Here is an 11,826-nt window from a genome sequence, read left to right as displayed (position 1 = left end):
TTAGAGAGGACTTATTCTGGGAAGAACCGGGAATGCTCCAGCAACACATCATTTACGCGGAAATCCTGTGAATGATTTGTTCCTGGAGCATTCCTGGTTCTTCCCAGGATAAGTCTTCTCTAAGCTTAATGGGTATGAAAATCTTCACCATGATTGTGGGACTGTCCCCAGAAAATGCCTATTTAAACCCCCGATTTCCCCCCGTGTGATATTCCATTATGTCACTTTTCCTGCAGTGTTTCCTGACTGACTGAATGTATGAACAGTGTCTGTTAAACAAGATTGGTTGTAGTAAGCCCAGAACAGAAGGTGATATGAAAGCTCTGTCTGGGATATTTGTGGGGGCTTATTTTATGCCTGCAAATTTCATCCCTTGACATTGCAGCCATTTTAGTGATGGTGGCTTATGTGTGAATTTCTCCTAAGAAATCTCTAGGTTTCATTATGCTTAGTTTTGTTTTGTTTTGTTATGTTTCATGAAAAGGTGGCAAGCCAAGCTGATAGCACAAGAATCCAATTGCTTTAATGTGTAGTTTAAATATAATTAGTAGTACAAATGATGGGATTAATTTAATTTTATATTGCTTTTCTTGCATATTGTGCTACAACCTCAATTATTTTCTCCCACAGATCAGTCTTGGCACTAGTGATACATTGTTTCTCTGGATTAAGCAGCCAAAGCCTGCTTTAGAAGGTCACATCTTTTGCAGTCCTATTGATACAGAAGCCTACATGGCCCTGCTGTGGTACCATACCTTTTATTGTTATGCATGTGAAGGATACCTTAATAGGCAGTATAAGACTGTAGTGATTCCGCATCCCCGTCCCCACCACCAGTATAGTCCACTCTATTTAAGCCTGGCTCTTTCAAGACATAGGCAAAGTGCAGTATAAATCCACAGTAAATCAGGAAAGACAGTAGTAAATACCTAATTTATTAAAAGCTCAGGAGGACAACAGAGTCAGATTATTGCAAGACATGTTATTTTGAAGGCAACCTCCTGCATTCCATGACATTACACTGAAATAGGTGGTGGGATTTTCTTTCCCAGGCATTTTGGTGCTGATACAGCAGTGTTGATTTCAAATTGAGCTGAGATAGGAACTAAGTTCCACTTGCAGAAAAGTACCCATAATGTTAAATGTAAAGAAGTTCTATGTGAGATTTTTTTTTTAAAAAATAAGCCACTGGAAGAAAGCTTTTAGAGCTGTGTATTACAAAAAAACTAAGCCATGTGCTTCTCCCCCTGAACCAGAATGCAGTAAGGGTGAGTCTCAGTTTGCATCACCACAGTTTATATAGATTTCAAATGTACAGTGTTTTCCCAGAAATAAAGTAAGTCTCAAGGCACAATACATAGCAATCCCAGTGCACCTGTGCAGTGTGGGAGGGGAGAGCCTCGGGCTGTTTGGAGCTTTGGTGTGGAGTTTTGAATGATAAAAAAGGGCAATTGGACTGCATTGGGAGGGAGAGAAAGCATCTTCAGTTTTGGCATTGCCAAAAGGAAGTCTTGGTGTTGCCTGCTTAGAAGGGGAAGAATGAGGGAGGGGAAGAAACTAAAATCTCACTGGTTTTTTGGAGGATGGTGTGAGTGTGTGAGGTGAAATCTTAAGAATTTTGGTGTGACTGGAAGGAGTTTCCTTTGCTTGCTTAGACACGTTGTGAGCATTTGTAGTCTGCTTTCGTCATTTGGCAAAGCTCTGGAGTAGGCACAGCAATAGATGTGCTTCCTCTGTTCTGGTTGTTCTTTTTCCACCTGGGAAATCTAGTGAAGAAGGCACCGTAGGAAACCTGGTGAAGAAGGCACAGTAGGAGAACATAGTTCTTACCACTTGCTCTCTGCCTGTGTGCTTCTCTGAAGAACTGTCATCTAATGGCAGGGCTGAGTAAAACTTGGTGTGGCTATTTCAGCTCGATCAGAACACATCCTTTCTGATTTCCAATGATTTCCTATAGAACTGGTTTCCTCCATTTGCATCAATCTCATTTGACACTGTGAATCAGGGATGTAGCCAAGACCTGATTGTATGTTCCCTTCACCTAGCATTTTCTGCAAATAATTTATGTTCTTTATTCTCCTGAGCTTTTAATAAATGATATGTTTTACTTCTGCATTTCTTGTTGTATTGTAATCTCAAGTTTTATGTTTTCAATGACCAAACAATCCACTAAGAAATATATTTTTATATTTCCATAACTATTTTGTTTCTGTTAGTAGTGAGAATTCAGAGGCACACAAGGCACTGAACTTTCCACAGTGAGAACAAACATTCTGTGCTTGTTTTGAGATCTTACTGGGTTCACTTATTTTAAAACCTTTGATATTGAATTTAATATAAATATATGCCAGAATGGATATACCTCCACTTTGCCACACTTACAATTCAACCCTGTGATGCTTATTCAAAAGAAAGTCTCAGTGCAGATATGCATTGTACCATGTTTAAATAGCACAACACAAGAGTGTCACTTAAAAATTTTAACGAAGTGTCTTAGGAGATGTGTCTGCCCTATTATTATTATTATTTTGTAATTTAGTTATAAGAATGGTTCTATGATGAGAGAGAAGATACGAGATGAGATTGCTTCTGGCTCATGGGAAGAATTCTCCAAAGCATTAGTATCTACCACTGTTGGAAATGAAGGAAATGTGGGTATGTATTTGGCAGACACCTTTGCTTAAATTAATTCCTTCCCAGTTCCTATTGAAAAAAGTCATTGGGACAAGAAACATAGCTTTCTTTTCTACTAGAACAACACTGTGATTTGCTACAGTGCAGTTGGCTGTAGCTGGCTGTTGGCAGCAACTAAAAGAATTTATAAAAGTGATGCTCCCATGGCAAACCATGATCAAATCCTGGTTTAAAACTTTTGTTAGATTAACTTCTGTTAACTGAGCAAAAGCACAACAGTCTTTTCAACTTTTCATTTAGGTTTTTATTTTGATGTCTTGGAGATTATACCCAATGCTGAGGGAATTCACAGATTCAACAAGCACAACGAAAGAGTAAGAGCAACCTTACCTTTTTGTTTAAGGACTATTTTAATTATATTAGATACTATCATTATGACCACCCAAAATGTCACAAAAGAGTGACCAGGCTTTTGGGTTTTGCAGAATATACAGAGCATCGGAGTTATACTGAGAATACTTTGATTCAAATCCTTTCTCAAGACCTGATTCAATAAGAATTATTCACAAGACCTACAATGGGCACACTTTGCTCTCCTCTGCTTAAAACCATCTAAAATAAACCCTTTAAAATATCGAGCTGACATTGTAAATGTTCCTTTTTTGGATGACAGCTCCCAGAATCCTCTGGCCACCACTGCCACTGACATTGTTTACAGTGGCTGAGCAAGACTTACAAGTGCAGGCTTTCAAGGAGAGGGCAAATAGACAATAAACCTGGCATGTGATATGTTCTACATCAGCTCTATGATTTCTCCCACCCCCATCAAAGTGTGATCTCTGTTGCTGCATTGGATGTAGATTCATTTATTTAATTTGTTTCTCTTTCTTTCCAGGTGACAACATTTCCTAAAGAAGTGGAGATACGTGCCTTGATTGAAGGACAGTTCATGGCCAAATGGATACACGCTGAAAAGCTGGGATACAAAATCTGTGAGTGTGCCTACCATGTGGCAACAGTGCTAAAAGAATACTAGATTGATAGCAAATATTATTTGGAGAGTTGAACACACATTCTCCCCCCTCCCCCAGACGCTGATCAAGAAAGTACAGCTGCCAGGCTCATCCCTGAGGAGTCGAGGCAAATTGGTGGGTCATTCCAGATCAGTGGTTTTTAGTGTGGCGGAGAGAGCTTCTCCAGGTTTGTTTTAAAAGATTGGCTCTGAAACGAAATGTCCTACCTTAGGGAAGGGATGGTGAGATGTGAAATATAGGTCTTTTAGATTTGGAAAGGATTGAAAATGGAATTCTAGTATCTTCCCACCATATTCATGTTGTTGTTACAATTGCCTTGGTAGGTTGGGGTGGCTGCCTGAGGCATTCCCACTCTTCATGTACTGAAGTAAGAGTGTATCCCCATTGCATACTTATAGCAGTTTGATACCAGTTTAGATGTTGTGGCATCTTTCTATGGAATCCTGGGGTTTGTAGTTTTCCAGAGAGCTGTAGTGTAGAGGAGAGGAGTGGACTACACATCTCAGGTGGAGAATACTAAGTTATCTCACCAAACTACTAATCCCAGAATTCCATAGGATGAAGATGTGGCAGGTAAAATAGTATCTCTCTCTCTGGCTTTGCTTCGTGAACAAAGATTCAGGAAGGACTCATCCCGCGCTTTGTACAAGTGCGTTGGTGACTAAAAAGGCCAATTCGGGATAAACAGGTCCGGTTGCAGAAAGCACAGCAGAAAGTCTCCTTGGGTGATGTTTCCAGGTTGCGGTTCTTTCTGCGTTGTCGTTTCTCTTCGAGGCTCAATTGGCGTGAGTTTTCGAAGAAGGCTGCAGCGTCATGGATAGTGCGTCTCCATGCCTCTCGATGCGAGGCCAGGGAGGACCATTGTTGGTGATCTATCTGGCCAAGCCTGAGATGTTGTTTCAGGGAGTCCTTGTATCTCTTCTTTGGTATCAGACTACTATGCAATATGGGTACTCACCCTTGGCTATGAAAACAAGACTGGTTTTGGTGCAGGTGCAAGGGATTTATTGTTTGTTGGGATCTCAACAGTTTGGCTGGGCTGTCTAGCCAGTGAAAGTTTGTGCCCGCTACCTCAATATCCTTTTTCCAAGAGGAAAGCAAGCAGTTGTGGGGGGAGAGATTAAGAGTCAGGAACTTGCTTTTTCCATCATACTAAGAAGGGAAAGGCCACCTTTGCTAATGCTTAGCAAGGAGATGTTGATAAGGCAAGTCACACCTATGGACTGGTAGAAATACTGAGTGCTTCTGGATGGAAGACTTCTAACACAAACTGTCAAAAGGCATTGCATAGATATTGTGTGTGTTTTCTCTTAATACCACAAGGAATCACATGGCACCTTAAAGACAAACAGGTATTATTATAAGTTCTTGTGGACACCAGCCCACTTGGTTGGCTGTACCTTCCTTGATGTAACTTTCAGGTAAACTTGAGGCTGTAGAGCAAACACTATTCCATTCCTCTTGTACTGTTGCCATTCTCTTTCAGCATGTGTGTACAGTTGAACTCCATGGCAGATCCAAAAAGAGCCAACATATGGCTTAGTTTTGCAAGTGAATTTAAGTAACTTTGTGAAGATCACATGCCAGATTTTATAGACTAGACTCACTCAAGGAGGTTGCAGGCCTGAACCTGCAGGACCTGAGCAGAGAGATTGAGAGTAGGGAGTCATGGAGATGTCTCATTCACAGGGTTACCATGGATTGAAGTTGACCTGAAGGCAGCGAACAACAACAACTAGTATTTTGCAGGCTCAGCTGTAAATTGTACAGGTAGCTATTAGAGTGCAAAATAATTATTCACAGAGAAATTGTTTTTAGTGCTGTTGCTTCTGGCCCTGTATAGACTGGTGATTTGCACCGGTCTGGGCCTGAAATTAGAGTTTTGTTGGGCTGGGTATCCGCACGTGCCCAACCCTACAATCAGTGCACAAGCACCATGATTGCGCGCACCTGCCATACGGGGTACACAACAATGATGCCTACGAGGCACAGTGCCCAAACAGTGACGCACCATGCGGATGTCATAGTTGTGTGTGAGGGCGCCAATGGTGCGCAGTGTGGTGCAAAAAGCCTGCCAGGAGTGGGTTCTTTTTAGGCCTCTCAGAGGCCACAGTGTTTGTCTGCTGTGGCCTCCATCTGTGGGAGAAAGGGGTGGCCTCAGGCTGTCCCTTTCTCCCAATCTGTACAGTCCCTCTGTTACCAAAAGGGCACTACCCCTGCACTTGAGGGAGCTATCAGCAATCCTTGGGGAGCCCCTAAGTTTTGTAGAAATCCAAAAAAACGATTGGGGAAAACAAATTCTTATGGGTGAGAGGAAGGAAGATTGAACATGATCAGTGACTACAGAGTGTTTATTGATTTTTGAAAGGGAAAAAAAAAAGAACATCCCAAATCCAACTGGGACAAAGAATGGAATTGAGTATGGTGGAGGCTGACCATAACAATGAACAAGCACAACATGCTACTCCTCTGTGTAGCATTTTGGTGCTGGTATTTCTTGTACTCCTAAATGATATTTATCTTGCTAGAGACAGATGCCTGGGCATTTTTTCTACAGTAGCTTTAGTTCTGATCCATCCCTCAAAATAATTAAAGAACTGAAATAGTTAAAGATTTTCCATACTTTGGCTCAGTCATTAATCAGAATGGGGACTGCAGTCAAGAAATTACAAGACTAGGACTTTATGAAAAGGCAGCTCTGAAAGAATTACACAAGATCCTGAAGTGTAAAGATACTTCATATATCATTAAATACAAAAATTAGGATTGACTATGCCATTGCATTTCCTATTTCTATGAATGGTTGTGAAAACTGGACGATGAAGAAAGCTGATGAGAAGAGAATTAACTCATTTGAAATGTAGCGTTAAAAAGGAGTTCTACAGATATAATTCCAAGATTTTGATAGCATAGAGCTATGGCAGTTAAAGTGGTGTCAAACTGGATTATTTCTGCATTGTGAATGCAGCCACCATTGACTGCTGAAAAGGCAAATAAATGCATCCTAGAGCAAATCAAGGCTGAACTCTTCCTAGAAACCAATATGACTAAACTGAGACTCTTAATACCTTGGCCATATCATGAGAAGAGATGACTCCCTAGAAAAGACAATAATGCTTGATAAGGTAGAAGGCAATAGGAAAAGAAAACTGCATCACAAATGGATTAACTCAGTCAAAGAAACCATGGCCCTGAGTCTGCAGGACCTAAGCAGAGCTGTTGGTGGAGGTTTCTCATTCATATGGTCTGCGTAAGTCAAAATTGACTTGATGGCAGTTAACAACAGCATGTCTGTGAGCCAGGAGAGTGGAATGGTCTGTGCATTGGAAGCATGGAATAAATGTCTATCATTCTAATTAATCTTCTAAAACAGATGGAACTTTCATTTTCATCCTGAATATGAGATATGCATGAGACATACAGCTGAAGAGAGAAATTGCTTTTGTTCTTTTACCCTACCTTATAGGTTTCCTGGAAGGTTGGACTAGATAGATTTTTGGTCTGATCAAGTAGATTTTCATATGGAAGATTTCTGGAAGTCTCACTAAAACTAGTATTTCCCCCCCAAAGGGACATATGTAGCACCAAGCTATACAGAAGATTAGTAAGTATTGCTATGGAAATACAATTTCCTTAGCACACTTTGTCATAATTTCATGTTTTTTCAATGCTCTTTTCTTTCCAGGAGGGGGCAGTAGACCCCATCCCATGGCAATTCCTTTGGATGCATTTTCACCATATCTTTTAATCTTTGCTATATAAAGCCTTCTATTGAACTGTGTGACCAAAAAAAAAAATAAATAAATAAAAAAAATATTACTGGCTTCTGAAAAATTCAAATGCAAAAATCATAGTACTATGTCAACTATTGTGTTCCTGTTGTTCTAATGTGTTATAACTTGTTGCAATCTACATTTCAAGGCAGTTCCATCAGCATCACCCTGTATCCTGTTTAGAGCTGTTGATTTAAAGGGCGGAAAACTAGTTGGGAAGAGGAAAAAACAGTCATGCGTAACTCTCTATTCTTTCCTTTGATTTGTAATGGTAATGGGACTGACCTTCCCACTGAAGTTTCAATTTTTCCACATAAACTACAGGTATACCTCAGTTAATGAAGCAGATGTGTTCCTGTTAACAGAAAATTCTGTTAGAAATAACAGAAATAACACGGGAAGAATAGGGATAGGTACCTAAACCACAAAAAAGTAGAGCAGTTCAACAGGTTCACCAAACCTTTTATTCAGAACAAACAATATGCCCATGCGTAATGGAACGACCAGGTAAGCCTTGTAAAAGTAAGCAAAAACATTTTGAACCTTCCAGGGACCATTTGAGAGTTTCTTCCAAAATGCATCCAGAAATAGTTTTTATAATAATAATAATAGTAATATTTATTTGTATCCAGCCTTTCCCTGTATTGGGTCGAGGTAGGTAATAACAAATAAGAACAATAAAATCAAACATGAGTATCAATAGATAAAAGAATAACAGGACATATTAGATCCTAGTTCCCCTATCTCCCTCCCACCTTAAAATACCATTAAAAACAATTCCCAATAAAATGGTTAATAAAATAGATTGAGATCAAAGTCTGGTGGGTACAACTAAACAAATGGAGAATGGAAATTCTGAGGAGATCAGTTTGGGAAGGCCTGCCGGAAGAGATCCGTTTTTATTGCCTTCTTAAAGGCCTCCAACAATGTTATATGGCAGATCTCATCTGGCAGGTCATTCCAGATTTTTCTACCCTTTCACCAGCTTCTACTTCTCTTATTATTTCCATTTTGGTGACTGAACCTATACATCTATCTTTTTTCACATGCTACAAGTAGCTGGTGAGACAGGCTAATCTGCTTTCCCCCTTTTTCTCTGTTTTGCTGTTCACACATGCTCAGGAAAGGATTCTGGAGGGAGCTGCTGTTTACTTTGGCTGCTATAGCAGTCACACTGTAGAATTAGAAGCATATCGTCCCATTCTTTCAGCTCAAGCTTTATTGCATTGTTTACTGCAACAGATTGTTGTAATCCGACACCAAAAGTGGGTGTTTATCTAGCCCTCCTTCACCTTCCTCTCAACTTGAAACTACTTTAAAAACTTCCAGCTACACCAAGGATGAGGGGGAAAAGAGGCTGGGCATTCATAAAAAGACTTTGTAAAAAGGAGCTTCTTTGTGAGTCTTTGGTGCTTTCTGCACCGCCATTTGGGACGTCCTCCGGACGTCCCATTTTAAAAAAAGGGGCGTCTCTTACAGACGCCCCTGGGCCTAGTACGGACTCCGTCCGTACAAGATGGCGCTGGCCCTTCTACATGGCTGGCGCCATCTTTGCATATCGGACGCTGAGCGTCCGTACGCATCGCGCCGCTTGTGACGTAGCGAGCGCGCCCTTGGCGCCTCGCTACGTCGCAAACGCGACGGAAAAAGAAGCTCCATTTTGGAGCTTCTTTTTCGGTCCGCGCGGGAGTCGGGCCGTGTGAAGGCTCCGGCTCCCCCGCGGACCTACTGGTGGCGGCGGTCTGTACCCCGCCTTTGTTAGCTGAGATATGCCCGTACTGTATATTTTCCTTCTGTGCCCTCACACACTTTGTAAGTATTCATGCCAACTTAACAATTTTGGTTCCTACCTGTGGGATCTAATGCTCTGCATGAAGTATTCCTTGTTCATTGAACTGGAATTTGAAAAACACACACATGAATATGTTCTGTGAGCTCATGTTAAAAGAAAAACCTTTGGCAGGATAAACACTCCATGCTAAGAAAGCATTATGCAAATATGATGACTAAATAGATATACTTTGCTCTTCTGCATAATTTAGTCTGCTCCTACTTTTTTCTGGAGAACTGTTGTGAAGCTGCATAGGTCATAGAGGATCTACTTTCAACAGAGAATTCTGCTCAGTTTATTTGAAAGTGCAGCTTATTGCAGAAGGAGCCAGAGGGCTCAGAAATGTCCTCTTTATTTTTTAAAATGAAAATTTTAAGATGCTTAGTTACCTGACAGACACCAAAACTGTTGGTTGTACAATATGGCAGTGAATGTGTGTGCAAACCACAGTACATGGCAAAATACAGAACAACTTTGGCCTTACCTTGTTGTGTGACTAGAAGACTCTTCTCCCTTCAAACGCAGAAAAAAATACAATTTCCCCATTTTTTTGCCCGAAGCCTGATTTTTCTGAAAAAAACTGTAAAAAAAAAGGGTTATGGAATATTTTCTTTTAAAACAGTGAATAAACTGTTGAAGAGGAAATAGTTATATATTTATCCCACCCCATTCTTTCTTAAAACTATGTAGCATGTAGCATAGCACTGCTACCCAAAGTGGTGGTCTGTAGATGGATGCCAGTGCATGAGCCATGAGCAGCTGGTCTGCAGAGAGTTTCTGGGAAAGCAAGAAACATTTTTAGTCAATGAACAGAAATAAGTTCTGGTCCCTAGCATATTGGGGGGGGGGGCAATTCCCACACATCAGCACTGAACAAGCTCTTAAAGTTGTCCTGTATCAACAGAAGCTCTGTGTCAACAAAGGATATCAGCTAGTTTATTTTGTGTTTCTCTTCTCTGGAACCAACGTGACAGTGACTTTTTATCTCTTTTCACGGAACCTACATTAGAACAACACCTTGAAGTGCAAAGAAACTGGGGCTGCTAAATTAGTTGTCACGGGCTCTTGACATTTGAGAGGCATCAAACCATAGATAATGACTCTGCTTTATCACTCTTTGGGATGGTTGATTTGGCAGCATTTCAAAACTCACAACTGATAGCAATGGAAACTACAGTGGTTTCCAGTGCAAGATTAAACAGTGACCTTTTATAAAACCTGTTTTGGACAGGTCTCAAAATGAGTTTGACTATATTGGAAATTGTCTCCTCTTCTCCCTTAAAAGATTCGTAAAGCAAGCTGTTCCTGCTTCCTGTAAGCAGAAGGTTTAGGGCAATCACTAGGTTTCTGCAGTTTCATTCCCTCTGCCTTGAGATGGATAGCTAGATTAGAGAATGATAGATAGATGGATAGCTGCCTTGAATCCCATCTTGAGAGAAAGGCAGGATAGAAAATAAATAAATAAATAAATAAAAACATAGATGGATTTATTTGTTGGTTTGTTTTTACATGGTGAGAGATAAATTCCTTTAGATTGTGTGAAGAAAGGGGTGGCCTCAAAGTGACAGACTTTGCATTACTGCAACTTGAGAAGGGAGAGCAATTGATAAGAGATAGAAATTTAAAGTTTTTATGCCCACTGATATGCCCTGACCAGTGGGGATGGCATCTACATCCATAACTAAAGTTGCTAGACTGGAAAGGTTTGGGAACAACAGGAGCGTACTTGTGCATAGAAATGTTCACCACCCTCTTTTATACAGCTCTTACTCATTTGAACAGTAGTTACTTTGGATCTTTTTGGTGTGCTTTCTGGTTACTTTTGGGAGGCTTACCAGGAAAGTCAAGCCTTTGAACCAGTGGTATCCAATCTTCCCAGACCTAGGATCTGTAGACTTGACCTTTTACTTCAGTCTGCTTTATGAAGACCACTTTTACATTTTGAAACATTTTTGATTTTACACAGTCCTCTTGTTTTCCTTCTCATCCTTCTGCCCTGCCATCTTTTCCTCTCTTATTCTCTCCAAAAGAATGGTTGTGGTGCAACTGGAGTGATCTATTATGGGTAAGGTTGTATCTTAGTTGTTGAGGCCAGTTGTTTAAGACATGTTATAACTGGTTTGAGTGCTAGAAAATAGACTCTGCCACTTGTGAAATGTGGGAGCCAGCACAGTGTTGTGGGTTGAGTGTTGGACTAGGATTGCTAGAGACCATGGTTCAGATTCCTGCTCAGCCATGGAAACCCACTGGGTGACCCTGACCAAGTCATTCTTTCTCAGCCTAAGAGGAAGGTAGTGGCAAACCTCCTCTGAATAAATATTGTGAAAAAAATCCATTTGATAAGGTTACAATAAGTTGGAATTGATTTGAAGGCACATGATAACAAGAAAAACAACAACATCAAACTTGTAAAACTGAACAGTTCTTTCTGGGACATAGTGAGCTTTTATGTTGTAAAGATGTGTTGGTTTAAAAAAACATTGGTGGAACTGTAGCTATTACTGCATGGATTAAGGGTCTTTTAGAGATTGTGAGTTGTGATCAGAATGAGTGT

General features: G+C 40.5%; 1 protein-coding gene across 1 annotated transcript in view; it reads left to right on the top strand.

The window, feature by feature from the left end:
* Window positions 1-11,826, top strand: part of XYLB (xylulokinase) — a 123,851-nt gene that overhangs the window by 44,006 nt on the left and 68,019 nt on the right. The window contains exons 12-16 of the mRNA XM_042471902.1: window positions 386-408; window positions 631-746; window positions 2,540-2,655; window positions 2,935-3,008; window positions 3,530-3,626. Coding sequence (XP_042327836.1) covers window positions 386-408; window positions 631-746; window positions 2,540-2,655; window positions 2,935-3,008; window positions 3,530-3,626 — 426 coding nt within the window. The remainder of the gene's footprint in view (window positions 1-385; window positions 409-630; window positions 747-2,539; window positions 2,656-2,934; window positions 3,009-3,529; window positions 3,627-11,826) is intronic.

Source organism: Sceloporus undulatus, chromosome 6 (genome assembly GCF_019175285.1).
Source record: "Sceloporus undulatus isolate JIND9_A2432 ecotype Alabama chromosome 6, SceUnd_v1.1, whole genome shotgun sequence".
Classification (NCBI taxonomy): Eukaryota; Metazoa; Chordata; class Lepidosauria; order Squamata; family Phrynosomatidae; genus Sceloporus; species Sceloporus undulatus.
The sequence above is the reverse complement of the archived record's forward strand: the minus strand, read 5'-3'. Positions and strand labels throughout refer to the sequence as shown.